At 38.9% G+C, this 22,576-nt stretch overlaps 1 protein-coding gene across 4 annotated transcripts in view; it reads left to right on the top strand.

Annotated features, from left to right (window-relative positions):
- Positions 1-22,576, top strand: part of LOC149089354 (potassium voltage-gated channel subfamily KQT member 1-like) — a 98,706-nt gene that overhangs the window by 36,267 nt on the left and 39,863 nt on the right. For 3 of the 4 annotated variants that reach the window (XM_089238246.1, XM_089238255.1, XM_089238266.1), the window contains 2 exons: positions 19,090-19,215; positions 19,367-19,457. In XM_089238246.1, coding sequence (XP_089094372.1) covers positions 19,090-19,215; positions 19,367-19,457 — 217 coding nt within the window. Of the gene's footprint in view, positions 1-18,020; positions 18,174-19,089; positions 19,216-19,366; positions 19,458-22,576 lie in introns of those variants that run through there. The other variant, XM_089238271.1, reaches the window with a different exon arrangement.

Genomic DNA, 22,576 nt, shown 5'->3' with positions numbered 1-22,576 from the left:
TTTTTAGATATTGTTTCAAAATAAAACAAATTTCTTTTTTCTACTCTTAATATTTTAGAACCAGTTTTTCTGTAATTTTTTTTATCAAAACACAAGACTTAATAAAAAGCCACCCAGTAAATTAAATTTAAAAAATCTTTTTAAAAATTTCTAAATGCTTTCACATATTTTTATAACTATAAGGTTATAGCGTGTTTCTAACGGGAGTGGAGAGGCACATGCATTATCCGAGTATATAGTATTCGGAATTCTTATTCTTATTTTTCGGTCCTTGGGCTCAATAGACTTACGCACTTAATATGAACATTTTTATCTTAATTTTTTTGTATTTTTGTATTTCGTTATTTTGTATTTGAGTCTAGGACCGCCTTTACCAGACGCGGTGCCCGATGCGGAAATAACAGCGACGCCGGGGGATTTTTGACAATTTCGGGACCAAAAAATGTTTAAGACCACTTTTCCCCCCCCCCCCCCGATTTTATGTAATTTGTGGCGAGGGAAATTGGCATCTAGAAATTCAGAATATACAGGAATGCTGAAAAAAATATCGATACAAAAAGATTAAACACAACTGTAAATTAACACAAAAAGCATTCGAGAATTTTGAATTGGTGTGTGTCTGTATATTCAGCACTGAAGTTAATTTTAGATTAGTAAAAGAAGCAATTCCAAAACTAATTTCTAATTGATCAATTTCAAATTGTAAGAACAATAATTGAATTAAATACAGTGAAATGCCTCTTAACAGGCACCCCCTCAGATGATGTCACCCCTTTTTTACGGACGAAATATTTTGTCCCGCTGGTGTCTGTAAAAGCGGTTTTATTGTAATTCTATACGTATACTGTTTATATGATGAATTCGGAATAAGTGATTATTAATTATTCGGAATAAGAACTATAATTAATGCCAGAAAGGCTCTTCAATTCTGAAAATTTAATAATTTGGGGCTCGATGCTCTCTCAGGTCTAGCCCACAACTAATAATAAAAATGCTTTAATCACCCGAAGCAAATACTTATTTTTGCACCTTCACTGTGATCTCAGGATGCCAAATGCAAGCTTTTTTTTTTCATCAGAGTCCCTGAGCATCAAATACACCTCCGGACCAACCATGGCCCCCGCTCTGTCCCCCTAGGGGATATAAGCTGGTTCGTCTCTATCAAATACCAGTCTTTCCATAGTTATGGCTCCTCGGAGTTTCCACCGCAAGCCGTATAAGTATCACCCACAAAGCGCTGGGCTCGGTGTGACCGCATCTCTCGGACAACCCTAACGGTGGCTCTGTCTTTTTGTCTGGCTGCCAAGGCTAAAAATGAGCATTTTCATTGTAAAAGGTGCCAGAAATGAATAAATTGGATCAATTGAAAAGCCCCGCTTTTCTTTGAGTAAAAAATCCAATTCATATTTAAAAAGTAGAACCGAGATACTAATGTCTTGACTAGAGATTAATCTTATAATTTGCGAACATGTACATGTTGATTACACTGTTCAACAATTTTTCATTTCTTACCGAAATGAAAGTAGCCACTTTTTTTTATAAATTTTGTGTCGCTGAGCACGAAAATCACCTTTTTGAAATTCTCTCCTGGCTCAGTTTTGAGAAATTGTACTGTCTATATTTTACATATTACGCTATGGGACGTTATAATTACGATACGTGAAATAAAGGAAGAGAAATAAAATAGGTGCTTGTGTCGTTCTTGATGAAGCTGCTATCGACTCGGCGCCGTTGCTTCTGGCCTTTGTCTCATGAATCACGTGATCGGCGAGTTACTGCATTAGTGACTTTGTACATTTCAACATTTTACATAAATTTTGTGGTCCACTCAATGAGTAGCAACGCCCCGTTGCTGAATAAATTCGCCAGGCAACTTTTGCTACATATGTGCTGACGTGATTTGTGGTTCCAGGAAGCAGCCATTGACTCCTGCAGTGAGAAAGGCATATGTACTATACTTTGGCTGTTGCGTCGGAAACCAGGATAAATCATGGGCTCCCCACATTTGTTCATCTACCCTGAATGTTTCATCTACCCTGGAGAAAGTTTCCAAGCGTTTTGGGGTGTGCCCGCCGTTTGGCGTGAACCAACAAACCATAACAGTAATTGCTATTTCTACATGGTACTATGCTTGAAGAAAGGAATTAATACAAAGAAGATTGCTAATACCCTGTGATACCATCTGTCATTTGCCCAGTGGTCCTTGGAGAAGGATTGACAGCTCCTGAACGCCCCGCTAACATTCCGACAGACAACAGTGATATGGAGGATGATCGAAGTGAACTTGATGTGTTAGAAAGTGTTCCAAGCACCAGTGATAGTTACAGTACAAATACAACGCCACAACAGGCAAAATGCCCAACGAGGTGGCTGATAAAAAGATGCCCATAAAAATATGGTTGTCATATGTTTCAAAAATACAGCAACCCAATTAAAAATGCAATTAACACAAATTACAAACAATATATACACATGATAAAATATTATACAATGCCCATAAAGAATAATGGCCGCTGTGGTGGTCGAGTGGTTATAGTGCCGGACTCGTGATGCGAGGATCCGGGTTCGAACCCCACAGTGGTGGTCGGCTGAAGTTGGTTTTCTGTGGTTCCCAACTTCAAGGCGCAAATGCGAGCCGATCTCCCCGTTAAAAAGTCTCGCCACAGAGAGCAACAGTCCTACAACGGTAAATCATTCAACCATAACACTTCACTCATAGTTAGAAAAACTGGGGGCAGATGACAGCACTACACATAACAAGCATTACACAGAAACAAAACTTTACGTCAGGTTGCACTACACGTACAAGCACATTCCCGCATGTACCGATTCGTTAGGGGTTCATTGGGGGGGGGTGCATGTGTGGTGTAGCAGTAGTAGGTAGGGCCTCCAAAAAAATGGCTCGGGGATCCATGATGTCTTAAGTCAGCCACCTCGTTGGGCAATTTGCCTGTTGTGGCGTTGTATTTGTATTTGTAATACTTATGGTTGTCTTATTCTAAGAATGGATAGCTTCTCGATTTACCCCAACATGTTTATCGTATTTCTTTTTAAACGTGTCAATTGTGTTACAATTTACTACCTCCGGGGGTAAGCTATTCCATTTATTAACAACCCTATTGGAGAAAAATTCCCTGCGACACCATAACCTTGCATTGTCCCTCACCAATCGATACTGCTGTCCCCTTGTAAAAGCAGTCGATTGGCGGTGTACTAAAAGTTCATGGTCCATCCTATCCATCCCATTGAAAATTTTGAACACTTCGATCATATCTCCTCGACACCTGCGTTCACCTTACAGCATACTCCAGTCCAGGACGAACTAAGCCTCGAAAAAGCGGAAGAATGACTTTAGGAGAACGCGAAGAGACCTTTTTGAAAATGAGACCAAGCATTCTATTCGATACCTTTAGTACCTTTAGACCTTACCTTAGATACCTTTAGTACCTTTTGTAACATACACCGAATCATACAATGTGAACCTCATGACCTGATAATTGTTTTGAAGTTTTAAATCCCTAAAGTTGAACTCTTAGCATCCAGATTGCAGCAGTGGATCCTCCTGGCGGATACAGTTGAGTATCTACTCTTCGCGATCGTCAAAAAAGAACTATAAAAAATTTTCAGCAGAGACGACGACCCAGTATTTTGCAATGATGTTGAAGGGTTGATGCTTAAACTGAACATTCCGTACAAAGCAGACGATTGGAGACTGTTTATAGATGCCTCAAAAACAAGCCTGAAGGCTGTGCTATTGCATAATAGTAATGAAAGGGTAAAAAAAGCTATCCCTTGTGTCGACACCTGGATCTTATATATTACAATCAACGTAAGTGGTTAGTATGCGGGAATTTCAAAATGATTACAGTTGTGCTTAATCTACAATCTACTACCAGCAGATTTCTGCTGGATGATCCAGAGAGACGCTCCTGGCGTTCCCCATAAGTGACAGGTAAATAGATGACGTATAAAAAGGAAAGTTTGTTGACTGTCATTTGTACTATTGTATTCCTATAGCGTTATATGTAGAAAAGTAAACAGTGATTACTAAGTAAAATAGTAATTACTTGGAAACCTGAGCCAGGAGGCAATTTTAAGAGTAATTTTCATGTTCAGCGACCAGAAATCTATGAAGGACATATCCTCACATTTGTAAAATTTTCACTGTTGAACAGTGTTATAAAGTTCCATTACTCTGAGTAGTTTTTGTCAAAAACTGCTTATCCGAATTGAGCCAAATTTTAGGGATGCCTTAATGAGACCATGAGAAAAATATTTATGCAATAAAAGCTCAATTTTTGACTACCAGGTGAAGTGGCATTTTTTTATTGAATTTTTTTCCCCCATGGTCCATATAGCTTATCTGAAGTTTCGACGGAATGTGTCCATCAGAACGGGCACTTCAGTATACTGACAATGCTCAGAGCTTCGAACGCCCGTTCAGATGGAGACATTCCGTCGAAACTTGGTAAATAAGCTATATGAACCGTGGGGGGGGGGGGGGGGGGGAAGAGAAAAATCGCCATTCACCTGGTTGTCAAAAATTTAACTTTTTTGCATTAATATCTCTCGCATGGTCTCATTAAGCCAATGCCAATTTTTCAGGGGCTCTTGGGATTCACCAAACCTTGCACTACATTTAATATTTTAGTGCTGATGTGCGCACGTTACATGTACACTGCCGATCATTTTTTATTCGAGTATAGATAATACGCGAATGTAGAACAAAGGTATTTTTTTTCGTTTCCAATGGAAATGTTTTCTTTTGAGATGAAAGCTAATTCGTTTGTGAGCGGTCATTCAGTAACTCGAGGTGCCATTGCAATTTTCAAAGCATGAGTCTAATGTTAAGGGAAGACTCTCTTTTTTGCATATTTTTTAGGAATTTCAAGTTGACAAAATTTTCTATCAACATTAATATCAGTCTTTTGAAATTCTATACTTTGGTATAGACGAGACTATTCTTTAGTTAGTTTGACCTTATACTTTTTAATTGATCCAGCTTCTAATATTAATTTTTTCTACAATATTCTTGTTATACAGTCAATGTCGGTTATGACATCAGTAATTTACGGCTTCGACTGATTCTTATAGAAAATAATGTTAATGAGCTGCTTACAACGGCGATGAAAACGCAACGGCCTCGACTATAACGACACATTTTTTTTTACTCTTGATTGCGTTTCTGTGGCGTTTTTCCCAATAATTAAAAGAATGTTCATCGGTTTTGTTATTGTTTACCGATGTTCAAAAATCGAAACATTTATTGTGTCTATCGCTCTTATTTGCTTCTTGGTATGTGCCCTAATATTTGCAGTTTTTTTCGCATATTTGTCATGTTTAATTTCTTATCTACGTGAAATACATGGTGATCCATAAATTTGTGAATAGTTTAAAAATTCATTACAATTTAAGGCATTGGTATATATCATAGTTTCCCAACCTTTTTGTTCCATCGCCCCCTTCAGAAATTTTTTATCCTATCGCCCCCAACGCAATCTAACCCATAGGATCTTATGTTACACACGTAGCTTCTACCGCCCCACTGTAACATTCCATCGCCCCCAAGGGGGCTTTAATGTCCATGTTGGGAATCACTGGTATATATGAATGCTGTTCGAGTAAGTGTTTTTGTCGATAGAGGGCTTCAAGCTAAAATACCAATTGTCCGCGAAATTCACCTATTAAATTTAAAAAAGCATATTCCCTTACGTGCACGAAAGCAAATCACTCGTAATAACAGTACTATAAAATGATGGGTGCAGATTAAAAGTTCATTTATAAATTTTCCTGTCACTTGCATAAGGCCGGTATTACACTATAAAAGTTTGATAAAAGTCCTATTATAAAACTTGAAAAATGCAGCCGATAAGGTCAACGTTTGCATTTTCTAGAATGTAACCAATAACCTTATTGGTTAGATTTTTCAAGTTTTATAAAATGGATTTTATCAAACTTTTATAGTGTAATACCGGCCTAAGGATTGTGATGTTAAAATTGGTGGATAGAGTGCTATTAGTGAAGATGTTTTACCTTATAGCCGCGATTAACTGGCTAAAGCTTTACGAACGTTCCGAACGCACAAGAAATTGATGAAAGGTTCAGGTCCCATCACTCTTGCCGGACTTTCATACAGTGCTTTCTATCGACAAAAATGTTAACTTTTTTTTCTGTACCAAATGACCTTTCTCCGTGAGAATAAATTTCAGAAACCGCTGTCAAATATACCGATTCCTCCTTTTTTTATGAATTTCCAAACTATTTACGAATTTACACTACGCCCTGTAGATTTTATTCCGTTGCAGACTTGCTGTTGCAGTTTATTTCTCCCCAAGCGTTATACAGACGCAGTGAATTAGCGATTTCCTAGGCAATTGCCAATTCTCGCCAAAAATGTTGCTAATGCCCTGGATTTGATTTCGATTTCATCTATTTTTCCCTTTAAAATATGGTCACCCCTAATCTTGATGAAATAACTTCACGCAGAGTACACACATGTGATTGCATCTAATGTTTTTTTCAAGGTCTTCAAAAGACAGCCTCGGTTTTAACGTCGAAAATTCGTGGAGTCTTCAATATCGTTATAACAGTAGAATTATAGTTGAATCTTTTTATGAAAGAATTTTTTCTGAAACGTAATTTCTGTGAAATCAAAATCTAATTGCACATGAAACGAACTGAATGGTTTCAGATTTCATCGCCAATCCCTGAAATCCGACCTTCAGCGCGGACTGGTGTCGTCGATTTACGATGACTATCGGTCAATTTTATTACAAAAATGGAAAGAACAAAAAAAAAGTAAATGCCTCCATACATCCGTCCGAGTTCACGTCGAAGGCCATTTGGAGAAAAAATCGGTTAATACCCAAGAAATGTGTGTGCGTGCGTATTGTGAAATCGCCTTGCGCTCCATTAAGCACGAGACACGTTTGGACATTGAACACGTGATTTTCGATGACTGTTTACTATCGAGAGGAAAAGTCTGTTGTTTGGACACGTTTTTTCTTCCCCTCAAAATTTACAAGCGAAAAGAGCATTGAGTTGAACGAAAAAAAACCGGTTCAAAGCTATGATATTGGAATTTTTTCGTTTCGTGCTAGTAAATTCTATAGCGATATTTGCATGAAGAATAATGTCAAATGATTTTTTTTTAAGCATTTTTCCCCCATTTCCTATTTCTGAAGTCTTTTTAAGGTATCCCGACCGCTTTGAAAATGAAATTTTGGAAGAAATGTGTGTTTTCTTTCTAATTTTTACTTTTTATCAAACCATTTCTTATGATTTCGACCTTGTTTCGTTGGTATGACGCATAGGTAGGGATTACACTATAAAAGTTTTATTGAGCTTTTTTAAAACTTTTAAGTAACGCCAACCAAAAGCCGGTATTACATTATAAAAGTTTGATAAAATCCTTTTTATAAAACTTTAAAAATCCAACCAATAAAACTCATAGGTTACATTCGAGCAAATGCAACCGATAATAATCTTACTGGTTGAATTTTTGAAATTTTATAAAAGCACTTTTAGGAAACTTTTATAGTGTAATCCCGGGATTAAAGGTCTTATTAAGTTTGATAAGTTCTTTTATAAAATCTTTAAAAATGCAGCCAATAATATAATTGGTTACGCTTGCGGGAATATAACCGGTACGAGATTATTGGTTGCATTTTTGAAGTTTTATAAAATTTTTAAGAGTTTTTTATAGTGTAATCCTGACTTGAGTACCGAAGTTTAAGCCCACTTTAGTGTTGCGTTTTTACATCAAGTAATCTGAATAGAAACGTATTTTAAGCCCAGATTACACTGTATAAAAGTTGATAGAAATATCATTTATAAAATTTGAAAAATTCCAATAAGATCACCAGTTGCATTTGCTCGAATGTAACTGAAGCGCATATTGATTGCATTTTTTGAGTTTGTAAAATTTTGATAAAATTTTTATGAAAGTTATTGGTTGAATTTTTATAAAATAAGTGCATATTGGTTACATTCGAGCGAAGAGAAACTCCTATTCACGTTGCCAAAACGTCATTTACTTAAAAGCAATGGTTCTTTTAACCAGTCTTTACTCGGAGAGACTTCAAAGGGTCCGTGATCTTGGATGAGATAACAATCAACACATTGTTTTTACACTGCTATAGACAGAATACTAGCGCTCGAGTGGCGTGGTGTAGTAAGAAGCTCGCCCTCCACAGTGAAGGTTTCCGTCCGGTCCCAGGTTCGAGCCTGGGGAAGAATATATATATTATCCCAAACAAGATTGATGCGACGACCGATAGATGGCGCCTTCATTTCAAACGAAACTCGTAACGCCGGCAGTAAAATGCAGTATATCGATGCGATCGGAGTTGGTGTGTGATGAAAGTAATATAGGCAGAATAGTACTTTCTAGAGCGTGGGGGGGAGGGGGTCTGTTTCTTTCATTTTTCTTCATTTTATTGGCACGGGGGGGGGGGGGGTTATGAATCCAATCGTACTGTCACAAATTGTCCGTGGAACACAAAACGTTAATAACCCTTGGTCCAAACCCTGACAAAGAAAATGCCGCATAAAAAAAACAAGTCAAGAAATTGTTTAGAAAGTAAATTATGTGAACTAGTAAAAACATGGGAGTTCCAAGCCTTAATAGAAAATTTTTTTCTCAAATTGCCTCCTTGTGGGGCTCGAGCCCCACGTTGTGTACCAAAGATGTCGAGCATTAGCTAGATCTTACGACTCATTATCACCGAGAAAGACCCATCTGGTCATGGCCCCCACATACTAGATTGAGCCCCCCCCCCCCATACCAGACTTTTCACGGGCCCTTCTATATTGAATTTATAGTGTTAAAAAACAAAAAATATGATTACTGTCCCGGGCCCCAGGACTCGGCCCCGCCTTTGTGGGGGGGCCATGCAGCTAGTTCATGAAGGCTACCCGAAGCGATAACCTTAAATGCCCTCACAATGTCATCTACTCTAGAAGAAACAAAACAATATAAACTTTCCCAATGACCCGTTTGATGAATCCCATTTAATGGTTACCATCAATCCTCGGAACAAACATTTCAAGTTTCATTTAGGCCTATACAAGTTTCGGGGGCGTTCATGAACTTTATTGACCGCAGATTGGGTAAGCTATTGCATCCATGTGGGGGGAGAAGCATCATTTGATGATACCTGTTGGTTCTGTACAAGTTATGAGTACTATTGCCATTATAACCCACGCACGGGTTTCAAGTTACGCGTTGATCGATTACGCACATTTCGTAACCCATCACTTTTGATACGATGTTAGTCAATTCTTTGTTCGGAACCAGGCAAGGTCACTTTCTTTTGCCTGTTTGTGTATGTGTCTAAGGGAAAACCATCATGATATACCGGCACATGTCGTCCATTGTATCTTTTTTTTAATTGCGATTCCACGTTGTCAAGAGTGAGAAAATGAACAGGTTTGAGTGTTATTGTAATCGCGTCCTAGGAAGCCACAGATACTTCCTGGCTATTATTTCCACGTCAAAAATATTCCTCGTAATAGCGAAAAAGCATTTAAAAAGAAAAACACGTGAGAAATACCTATTCTAAGAAAACTGATCATCTTATTTTGTTCATATACGTACCCTTGTAATCATTTCCCATGTGAATTTTTATACGTTACGCGTCACTAGTCTCTTACAGATTGTAATCGTGGCCGAATAATATGCGCAACTCGACCCAGACGCGTCTGCCTTGATCTTGTCTGTATTTGGAAAGTATACATACCGATAGTCACAGAACGAGTCTGCATAGTAATAATGTAATATTCGAGAATATTCAAATATTTTGACCAGATTTTGAGCTAGTATTGACCGGCCGCCATCCATTCGAAATTTTCAAACTTTCCTCGATTCAGTGACACGTTTACGGTGTTTTCTCTACTGATAAATATTTATGAAAATTTGAACCATTTCAAATATTTGTGTATTTGAACAATATTTACGTATCTTGAAGGGACTGATGGCGTAGAATACGTGTGTACTTATATATAAATGGTGGAATATTCTTTCTTACGTCATTACTGACGTAATTGATGAAAAATGGTTTTTTTTCCCCTGGGATGAGAATAGATCTAGGTTTTTTTTTCCCCTGCATCCTATACCAATATAATTCTCATAAATAAACATCACATGCGATACCCATAAATAACGCTAATTTGCGGCTTATATAGGACTGAAGTGATTAGTCGGAATCCGTTATAGTGCTCTCAATGTCACACCAAGCCCGTTTAGCGCCAGAAATTTTCCAATGAACAAATCTTCCATGTATGGGAATTACAACTGGTTCAACCATATAACTTTCAAAGGGGTTTTCTCGATATAACTCTTTCACACCCCGAGCATTCATTTTTTGGAATTTGCTGAAATGTTTTTGCATTTTTGACGCTCGAAATCATTAAAAACATAAATTTCAGCAAATATTTTTCTTTTCTTTTTTTCAAATTTCCTTTTTATTTTGTGAAGAAATTATTTTCCTTCAAATTTTTTTTCCAGCCAAGATGATGCAAGGTATATTCGTATTCACATGCAATTTTTTTTCCAGAATTTTATTACTAAATTTTACGTAATAATTCACTTTTCCCTGGAGGCATTTTTTCCCGGAAGCCATCTTGAAACACCCCGTGAAAGTTCAACTTTGGAAGCCTCCGAAAGTTCATATTCACCATATTTCTAACTGAAAACTAACACAATTCTTCAAGTCAGGGCTTTAACTCCCTGAGGTCAAAAGTGAAAATTCTACAGGGGGAAAAAGCAACCCGCGCATTTGTAGCGGGCACCAGGGTCTGAAGGTATAGCGCCAAATTCGCTACCGCGCCAGTTTTGTAAAATAAATGGTGGTCATAAATACGGGTTTGCCTCTGCTCTGTACCGATTATAGGATTAAATGCTGATATTGGCAAGCATTTGCTCCTATAGAAGTCGCAAATATCTGTGAATTTGATTTATGAATTTCAAAAAGTCCTATGTTATAATACTGTATTCAAAAAATACTATAATAGTTACTGTTTAATTTGAATCTGGATATGTGCCTAACGAATTTATGGGACGCCCTGTATATTGAGCTTTACAGCTTAAAGTATGAGAGAAAATTCATTTAGCACAGGATATCTCGGGCACATATTAATCGGCCGTAATGGACGTCTATATTGAGCTGTATCCTGAATAATTGCTTTTACAATAAAAACAAAATAAGCGCCGCACTCCACCGGGGCCTTATTAGTTTTTAAACAAATATTCTTTATGGACAGTGGAATTAAATTGCTTTGTAAGGGAAAACTTTGCTTTGAGATCAGTTTATCATGTCCCTGGAAGATACCGATAACTTCAGGTACCACTGTGTTTATTCCCCACCTCTTTCAGCTTCAACAGCCTAATCCTGTGAGGCCAAGCCTAAGCAGTGAGCGGGACGTGCTCAGTATGACTTAACGCTCGCTCACCGTATCTATCAGTTCGGAAAAGACCAGTTGGTGCCAAAATAGCTTCACGTTGGAACAACATGACTCTTTCGACAAACTTACTGATAGGAACGAGATAAACTGCCAGATTCACACCGTCGAATTATCTATGGGATAACCTCCGATTTGTTTGATGGTTTCATCAAAGTCTTTTCTATTGATTGTGATCTTAGAAGAGGTAATCACGTTTGACTCGGTGCCATGACTAATGATTTTAAATAGGTTTGTAGAGAGTTCGCGCGCATTGGCTAATTTCGTTGAATATTGACACGGGCAGTGTCAGAATTTCGGGCTTTGGCCAGCCAGTTTGGGAAGTGGCCAGAGATCCCTGGAATCGGGTCTAACAGCAAGACATGGTTTGAGGTCATCGCCAATTTGGCGTATTTTTTTCTTGATAATTATGCTCACGTTAGCTGTGGCACCCCATCAAGCCACATTCATTATGCGGTAATTTTTTTTTCCTTCAAAATTTAACAAATTGTCTTATATTATACAAATACTTTTTCTCAATTTTTTTTTTTTCCGTCACATGAAGCTAATCCAATACAGCTAAATATAGCCACGTGTCACACGTTGGCGATAAAAGAAATGTATTTGGCACCAACCGGCCCGTTTTACATCAGCACATCGAACTTTGGCCAAGGAAAGGATCTCTGGCCACGGTTAATTTTCCATGAGCGTGGTCGGCACCAGCGTGGCAGTTTTTTTTTTTCACGCCAAAATTGGCAATCCTGATACGTACGAAACTGTGTTTGCTAGTTCTGACAACTGCATTGATTAACTCCATATTTCTTTAATTCAATTTTTTCGTGATAATTTTTTTCGAATTTTGTCGCATATTTCGATTGATTATCGCATATTACCACATATTAGATTGATTCGTGTAATAACTTATATTTTGCCCGCTTAGCACAAAGAAATAGTCGCCGCTTATGAAAAATTAAACTGTTTTTTCACGAAGTGGCCAGCCAATGCGCGAATCATTTCTGCAAATCGAACTTCGGCCAAGCCTTTCGGCCATTTCGCGAATTGGCCACACTTCGGGCTCTGGCGGTAACATATACAGGATGATTCAAAACTCAACGTACAGACTTTTCAGGGAGGTAAAAAACACGAAAACAAAACAATTACATAGGAATGTATCCCATTTTTCTGTTATTTTGTGCATAACTGGATGGTAAGAACTTTGAACATTTACTATGAAACTTAACGTATACAAGTTCTTTCCTGGTGTATAGTCACGAGTTAGTTTTTCCACCCATTATTGGCTTGACATTTCTGCATCTTCGTTTATCCTCCAACTGATCAGTTCGGGGTTTCCGGTCATGCAAAAACATAGGAATGTGTTTTCTACCTCCCCTAAAATCTTGCACGTTAAGTTTTGAATCACTTTGTATGTAACTTTATTATATATAATCAATCACTTTTCTAGTTGCAACAAAACTGGAAAGATTTAACGGCACGTGTCCATTGTCGATTGTGTCGAACTTGGAACACTCGTCACAATCCCTTCTCCACAATAGAAACTTCAGTCATCGAATATCCATACAATTGTATTTTGCATTACCGTAGATATTCATGTCTTAAGCTGTTCCCATATAACCAAGCAGTGAAATTCACACGTGGTTACGTAACAGATACACTGCATTGATTTTTCTGTATCGTGTGACGTGTCACTGCAGACAAAGACAACGTGTCATTCGTGTCTCCGGCCAGCAGAAGAAATGTACGGTCATTTTTCACTTATACACGTTCCACGATGACAGTAGAATTGAAAAACCATCTAAAAGACTATCAGCCTGAAGTTTCTGAGTGGACACTTACGCTGTCGTGAAACAAAAGACCTGCACGATTCGGACTTTTTCTTCTCTTCCATGTTACCGATTGATCACCAGTGATTATATGCAGATAATAGCCGCATCAGTGACATTGAGGACTTTCGCGTGTCCCAACTGACGTAATACGAACTAATAATAGCAACGTGGTTAGACAGAGAAGGAACCTGTGACAATGTTTTAGGATCGTCATGAGGATCATCCGGCTATTTTTCCCGCAATGGCGTAATCTAAAGATAGCCTTTCCGAAGATAATAAATAAATAAATGAAACACGTGAATGATGATAAAAAAAGAACCTTTTTCTCTCTCTCTAGTGACATCATTGTCCATAGTCATGTCGAATCATTACTAGTCGGTGTTCTTTTGAATATGAATTTCCGAATCGCTTCGATTCATATATGAATTTCTCCAAGGATAAGATTATGAAATTTTCAATGCGAAGGTCATGAATTTTTTATTTCTTTTTCAAGGTTAAAGGAATCTTGCAATGCGGCTGGCTCATTTGCATGGAGCATGAATATGTTCGATGCAAATGAGTCGTATTACAAGATTCCTGAAACCCCCTGTATTTGAATATCGACCGGCGTATTGTTTCGGACGTCTTCATCCGGGATCATGAAATCACGATTTTTATTTTGTCAAGGTTATGATTTCAGTTATGGAATCACTTATTCAAGCTATTAATCGTCGAAGCAAGCGTTTTAGGTTTCGACATTTTTGACATCTGTATTGAATCTAGTGTTTAGGAATCCGTAGTCAGACTCGTTCGAGATAAATTTCAAATTTGCCTATAAGTTAAGCTGGAGCCCCCAGACTTTTCAAGGTTATTGAAACTTTTCAAACCAGTTCAAAGACTGGTTTGTGAGCAAGACCACCATTTGGGTGGGATTTGCGCGGATATTTAAAACTACAGTCCAACGCGGACGCCTCGTTTATAACAATAATTGGCGGTCCAGGTGGATTCCCAGATGATAGGGGTTCTTAACCAATGGGTCGCAACCCAGATTCGGGTCGCAAGAACTTCTAAGAGGGGGGGGGGGGTCGCTCGAATTCACTAACAGATAGGGGCTTATGAGCTCTATCTTTCAAACCGAGCACCACACACTTCCTGTTTATCACCATGGCCAATTTACTACCGATTGAGTTGTGCCGGAAGTGTGAGTGTATGTACATAAGTCTCGGTGCATATAGTGTGTTGTGAATTTTTGTCGCTGCCATCTATATTTAAAATCGTGAAGTTTAACGGTTGAATATATTTACACCATTGTAGGTTTGTTACTCTCTTTGGCGAGGTTTTTTAGTGGGGAGATCGACTCTGAGATTCGCGTCTCGAAGTTTGTAACCATAGATACTTAAACTGGGGGGGGGGGGCGCAGGCGGCGGCTAACGGCCCAAACTTGGGTCGCAGAGGCATCCGAGATGGGTCGTACACATTCCACTTATAGCCAGGGACACTAGAGCTATGAATCAACTACCCAAACTTTATTTACAGAGCCTTCCTAGATACATCGTATGAATCCATTTACAGCCTGTTATAAATGCACTTTCTTCCCTGGTTTCACAAATTTCGAAGAGCAAATCAGTCTCATGGGTCGCAAGGTTGATCTTGTTGATTTTGAGTCGCGGCTGAAAAAGGTTGAGAGCCACTGACCTCGGATATAGCGACACATTTTTGCGTTTTTAAGTCGTCTTTTCAATACCTAGAATTGAAGCATTCATTGGTTCATCAATTGAATGTGTGTTGTATTGCTACTTAAAAATGAAGTAAACATTTGACATGATGTTTATCCCTTTCAGACCCTAGTGCCACAAATGTGTGGGTAGTTTTTTTTTTCTTACTAGAAGCTTTTCTTTTCACTTGAGGCAGTTAAGCCCTGACTTAGCCTCCTTTACGATCAAACACGTCATTGGCAATTGGACGCAATATTGAATAAATTAAAACCAACTAACTGTTTCTTCAACCTTTCTCATCGCGAAGCTTTATTGTAACCCTATGAAACAAAGTTGCGCGTGTGTTTTTCCCCTTCTTGTTTTCCACGGTACCCCCACCCCATTCACATGTGCAATATTGTGATAGCATTTGGAGTTCTAGCACCCACTTGACGACGTTTTTCCCTTAGTAAAGAAAGAAATGGAGAGCAGTCATTAGTGAAAATTCTTTGAGCGGGTTTCAAACCCGCTTTTTCTATTCCTCCATTTATACGGGGCTACAAATGTATCTTTCTCAGAACTAATCCTTCTATTATATACTGTACATGTAAGAAAGAACACGTAGATAAGAGCGAAAAAGCAAGGTACTGTACATCTCTTATCTCTGTAACCCTCTTATCTAATTATCTACTGCCACAGTAGTGTTCCTCCCCACCTTATGATTTTATAATTATCCATAGCTGACAATTTCACCGATAATTGATTACATATTTTGCGGAAATTTTCGTATTAGTCCCGAATATTTAAGATTCTAATCTCCTGTATTTTTATTTGGTCACATTGAGCATAAAGACGTAACTTCGCGTATAGTATTATTGTATTTTGGTCACATTTTTCGTACTTGAAATGTCTTGCCGTCTCAAACTGAGGTTGATGTTTCCATCACGGTTATAACGAAAACATTTTCTAGAATCTGTCATTATAACGAGTTTGACTGCATTTTATAAAAGAAAAATCCAGTTTTACAGTAAATGGCACTGTCTGTTGAAATATCAGGTGCTATTTAAACGTCTAAACATTACTTTGGCAATATTTTTAAATGTCTGGTACTTAAGTAACGGTGCAGCTGTATATTTAAATTAGTAAATCCCTAACATTACACCATTTCAGCTGATATATTTCCCTCTCAACGCAATGCTGATAATTACTCGTATATTTGTCATCTTTTATCGTTAGATAAAGCTTCTACTCTTACTACGGGGATAATCCACCCCAAGGTAAAGAAATAAACATTTTTCTACGGATTATATCGTCAAAAACGTCTTGTAAAATAGTATTTCCAACGATTATGAGCTCTAGTTTTCAAGGTTATTGAAACTTTTCTTTTCCATATTCCAGTTTCGGGCGATGTAGTGAAGTTTTCCTGTCCTAACTCTGATCATCTTGCCCTGATATTTTTGCGCCACGGAACGAAATGTTACGGAGTGATTTTTGTTTCTAAAACTTTTTCTATGGCTGAGTTTCGAGTAAATAGCCAAAATTTCCAAAAATTTTTTAGTCTAAAGGTGGTTCTTTGGTGTTCCGATCAGGCGGTCGCTTTCCTGACACCTTCCTTTTTTTCTGGTCAGGTGGCTGCTACCCCCTTCGTCCGATCAAGTTGCTGCTTTCTTTACTTTTGTTTTGCTGATCAGGTGGAGGCTTGCCATACCCCCACCCCTATGAAGCGACAACAGCAAACCGACTATGACCCCTGCTTTGTCCCCCACGAGGGATATAAGCAGGCTATTCAAAAGAATAAGCGTGATGGCAGAAAAATCTGAGGATGCCCACAGGTTCAGTCTTCCACTCCGAAAGGCGTTATTACGGGTGACTTTTTGAAAGTAATATACTTTATGCAGCAGTTTCCCCGACCTTTTTTCTGATCAGGCTTTCTGGTTGCTTTCCTAGCCCCTTCCCTCCTTTGTCCGATCAGGCATTTGCTTTCTTGACCCCCTTCTCTGCTTTGCTGGATTGGTGGTGGTTTCCTTGACCCCCTTCCCCTACGAGGCTGCAGCTTCCCCGAACCCCTTTTACCGATCAGGTGGCGGCTTTCCTCGCTCCCTTCCTGCTGTGTTGGATCTGGTCGTTGCTTTCTTGCTCCCCCCCCCCCCCCCACTGCTTTGTCCGATCAGGTGACTGCTTCATTGACTCCTTTCCTGCTTTGTAAACACCAGCAAGGTTGACTTTGCCCGATCAGATGGTGGTTTTCTATAACCCCATGGCGTGGCAGCTTCTCTAACTCCTTCGTCTAATCAGACATGATTTTCTGTCCTCTTCCCTGCTTTGTCCGATCAAGTGGCTGCTTTCTTGACCCCCTTTCTCTGCTTTGGCTGATTAGGTGGCGGATTCTCATACCCCCTTCCCTATAACAGCTTTTCCCGACCCCTTTGTCTGATCTGATGGCGGTAGCGCTTCACCCGTTCCTGCTTTACCCGATGAGGCGCGTTTCCGAACCTTTCTTTTTTCGTCAGATCAATCTGCTTCCCTTCCACACTTTGCTATCACGCGGTAGCTTCCCTGCATGATACCCAGTGAATCTGCCTGTCGTTTGTATTACCCGGGCTAGCACCAGTCCTATCTACTCCGATGCTCTGACATACTTCCCTATAATGCAGTGAGAGAGGACGACTAGACGCTGGAAAGTTCAAAGACTGGTTTGTGAGCAACACCACCAGTTTTTGACTGACGATGTCGCATGCAAGGTCGTTATGCTTCTGAATGCCTCGAGTGATACTGTTCTCTCTGCCCCGTACGCTTCTCTAATCGGCGACTTCACCGTCTATTACCGTTCAATTGGGAAAAAGTCTCCTCTTCGCATATCTGATTAAGGCGTTTCACAAGAAAGCTACTCAGAAGTAACTCTTGACACACACAAAAAATGGGGAAAATACATAAAAACAAAATGTATTTAGTAGGATGTTGCCATTGGTCGAATCGCGACACTTGTCGGAAGTCCTGCGTCCGTTTTGTAGACAGGAAGACGCCTCTCGTCATTGAAAAGTTGCCCTTTTTCTCTCTCTTTTTCGTAATAGAAAGTCAGTGTCTAGATGCGTGTGTTGTGTGCTCTCGTTTATGAAATATCTAATTTCGAATAACTGTCCCGATTACTTTTGGCCTTTTTATTGTATGAAAATTTTCTTTTTATCCGTATGAGAAATTTACCTCGAGTGCAACAACTGTAAGTAAGGTAGTATTTGTCTATTTGCTACTTCTTTTTTTTTTTTTAAGATATTTGCGGTTTCACAGCTATTAGATAGCTAAATAGGATAGGTCAGTGTTCCCAAACTTATTTTTAAAACACCCTTTCGCATATCCGAAATCATAGGCTGGCCATATTTCTTCGAGAAAATACGGGCAATCGAGATCCGAAATACGGGGAATCGCCAAAAAATGATGCCAAGGATAAGAAAAAATATAATACCAAATATTGTTAAAATCGCCGAAAATTCTAGTTATATATTTGGAATATTGTAGACTAGGGCGATAATATGGCCCGTATTTTGTCGTAATCTTGTGGCCTTCCCGACTTTTTCATAAAAATGTCCCGTGTTTTCAACGACGGCTACTTGGAATTTTGTTCTCCACTTAAATCGAAGATAAAAATTATCTCTTTCCCCCAACTTTTTAATTAGTCGATTCCCGTTTTAACGAATACTGTTATAGAGAAAGTCTTGTTTTATAAAGAAAACTTTCCTAATCCCCGCAGATAAGTTTGCATAGGAACGCAATGTAAAATCTCGAATTTCTTTCATAACGAAATGATTCCTCCGGTCTCTTGGAGTTCGTTATAACGGGATTCGACTGTATAATTACAGCTATAAATATTCATCTCGCGTAGTTCTCTTGGTAGAATGCATTTTGATTCATTGATTTGCAGTAGTGCTGTCCCGCCCTCCTTTTGAGGATTTTCCGTTGATAAATAGGAACAATTGACAACTTCGCTTATTTTGAGATTTCCCGTATTTAGGATCCTATTTCCCAGTTTTTTTTTTTTCCTCGGAGAAATGTCAGCCAATTATAGATGTAACTTTAATAAATTACGTCATTACTTTGTGAAATATCGCGATTTTCATTATGATTTGGTTTCTTTACAGAACGGCATGGGAGACATTTTACGCGATCCAAGGCAAAAAACTCGTCAAGCCTACGTTCCGAGGCACAGTGTACAATTTTTTAGAGCGGCCAAGAGGTCTCAACTCTTTTCTCTACCATTGCACAGTGTAAGTTCATAAGCAATTTTTGTTATTAACTGACGTGATGCTAATTTCATTATTTTGTCTTCCAATAAAATTTTACTTAATTTTTTTTTAAACGAAATTATAAATTTCAATGTATTTGAATAACTGCATTCTTATTTTTTGGTTTTGACAGACTTCTAGCCATACTGTCATGCCTGATATACAGTGTACTCACGTCCGTTGTCGACTACGGAAAGAAATATGCCAAAGTGTTGTTTTATCTGGTAAGTATTTTGGGCGTATTGATTTTCTTGGTGTGATATGGTTGTGTGCATCAACATTATAATTTCAATAGATTTATTGTAGTGATGACTACTACACTACGCCCCGACTACTGCTACAAACTGCGGCCACCAGACCAACCGTGACCCCCGCTCTGTTCCACTAGGGGGATATAAGCTGGTCCGTCTCAGGAGACGTGGGCCACGGTGGAAAAATCCAAGACCACAAACCACCCACACCAAGCTACAAGCGAACCAGCAGAAGGATACCTCATACAACTTCACCCCCCCCCCCCCCCCGCACACACACTTCCCCACTTGTTGTACATGAAATGATATATCAATAGAAAGATATGGGGAAACATGGGCAGGTGCAGAGACGCACATCGCCTGCAGGCCACGAGTGGGGCCCACGGAAACTTGTTATACAAGTTATATATTTATACATACAGGGTGATTATAAAAAAACTATCCCGACATATGGGCCCCTAACTATCATACCATTCACAGAAACTGAATGAAATTTTCGCATAAGGTATTTTGATGTATGCGCTCAAGAATGATATGGAAAACAACAGTGTCACTCAAATAGTTACGGTTACAGTGAGAAAATTTCGAAAATATCAAATGACAACACCAAGTTTTTTGTATTGGAATGTGATCTCCATTGTGAAAATCCCTAAATAGCGTTCGAACGGCAACTGTAGCATGAAAATCGCCGGCGGTAGATAGGCTAAAAGTGAGGACAACCAATAAGGACAGAGAAGCAGCATGAAATAAAGTATTTTATTGTGTTTCACACATGACCTTGTGGAGGACTAATCAGGCTGGGATCTCAGCCGAAGAAACGGTGTGACGAATGAGACGAACATTAATGCTCTGGTGCACGGCAAAGTCCTTTTTACTTTTTCCTTGCCTAGCTCCGGGAATTTTCGTACTACAGGTGCCATTCCAACGCTATTTAGTGTTTTTCAGTATGGAGATCGCATTCCAATACAAAAAAACTTGGTGTTGCCATTAGATATTTTCGAAATTTTCTCACTGTAACCGTAACTGTTAGTGACACTGTTGTTTTCCATATCATTCTTGAGCGCATACATAAAAATACCTTGTGCAAAAATTTCATTCAGTTTCTGTGAATGGTATGATAGTTAGGGGCCCATATGTCGGGATAGTTTTTTTATAATCACCCCGTATATGGACATATATAGACAACAACGCAATTATGAAAAGATACAAAAGAATTGCGAATGATACATGGTGATCATAGATGCAACAAATACAAACTGCGGCCCGCGGACCAGATGCGACCAGCTTGCATTTTAAAGGTCCTATCTGGGTCACCGAAGATTTAAAAACAATGTAGAAATTTTTAGTTACTATTTAAAAAAAATTCATTTCAGTGAGTGTTGCCTTTCTTTGCATAAAGGAAATATAGTTGTCAGAATTTAAATAGAAATTTATTTAAAAAACTTTTGCTTGGGCAAAAAATTGAACGCGCATGTAAAATGTATAAGGGGTCATTCAAGTATTACGTGAGATTTTTTAGCGATTTTTGACTTACTCCTCCCTCCCTTGTCAGCAAAGTTTCGTCAGCTCTGCTCCCCCCCCCAATGCATATTGGATCAGAGAGGTGCGCCGGGGGGGGGGGGGGGCTTTATGCAAAAAATATTTTATAAAGGTATTTCCTTCTGAAATTTTTTTGTTACTGTATTATAATCAATTTCTGTCAATTTTAATGCCATTTGAAGGCTAAGAATTTCCTTTTAAGAAATTCATTGCGACCTACCCTGTAAGCCATATAATGACAAATCCTTGGCCCGTGGACCAAATGTGGCCCGCCACCTCAAACCAAATTACCTCTAATTTTGTAAAAATTAACAAAGTGGCACATTTACAGATAGGTTGTGACTCCGTGGCACAATTCCAGAGCATTTAAGTGGCCCGTGGCACATTTTCAGATCACTCAAGTAGTTCCGGGGAACATTCACAGATTACTTATGTGACCCAAGACACGGTTCCAGAACACTTTATCGGTCCGTGGCACATTTATGAATTCCTTGAGGGACATGGGCACAGTTTTGGAGCACTTAAGCGGCCCCCAGTACAGTTACCCGCGGCACATTCCTAGATTGCTTAAGTAATCCGCGGCATACTTACGGATCACTTGAGTGACGCACGGCATTGTTCCGGAGCACTAAAGCACCAGCGACACATTTCTAGGGCATTTGAACGTTCCGAACACATTTTCAGATCATTTAAAAGATCCGCGGAACATTTTAGAGATCACCAAAGTAGCTCTATAGAAGACTTGCCAATAGTGGGAATGTTAGTTCGGGTGCCCACAAACTAGCGAAAGGTGTTTCTTGTTTTTGGTACATCGAGATGCCGATAAGAATATTTCATATTTTTATAAAGGGTAGTTGGTGACGTAAGCATCAGTCAACTCCCTTCTCTCATTCGATGCTGACGTAATACTTGAATGACCCCCCCCCCTAAAGTTATTAAAATATACTCATTTTTTTCCGCAGTTGTAAAACAAACCATTGTCTCTCATTTGCAATGAAACCGTGATATTCTTCAAAGTATGCAACGCATTCCGACACTTCACTTCTAAGCATAAAAACTCCAATCGAGAATCGATGTCCGAATATGTCCGGACGGCCAAAATTTGTATTTGTTTTCTTAGGACTCCAAAAAAAGGTTGGCCCACCACTAGATTAAAGCATCATCATCGTGGGCCGCATGATTTGGAGCCCCCCCCCCCATCTGTTTGGGATTGAGAACCTGCGTATTTTCATTTTGTTCATATAAATCGCGTGGTGTTCAAAAATCTCATCTTAATTATAAGGCCGGGGTTATACTATTAAAGTTTTGTAAAAGCTATTTTATAAAACTTGAGAAATGAAACCAATAAGTGCATCGGAACCGATTCGAGGTGTATTAAGTTTGATTCACATCTACAGACACTAGTTGCCTTGTCTGACACGACATGGCGATTCTTTAACATAAAAATGGCTGTCTGCGCCGCCATGATAGGTATGAATATGTTCGTCGGTTTTATATTGAAGAATGTTTGCCGTGTCTGACATGACAAGGCGAGTGTCTGCAGATGTGCACGA

The sequence above is a fragment of the Pholcus phalangioides genome, unplaced genomic scaffold (genome assembly GCF_987345545.1).
Source record: "Pholcus phalangioides strain wild (caught in Gottingen) unplaced genomic scaffold, Ppha-v1.0 ptg000002l_1, whole genome shotgun sequence".
Taxonomy (NCBI): domain Eukaryota; kingdom Metazoa; phylum Arthropoda; class Arachnida; order Araneae; family Pholcidae; genus Pholcus; species Pholcus phalangioides.
This window is presented reverse-complemented; position numbering and strand designations above follow the sequence as displayed.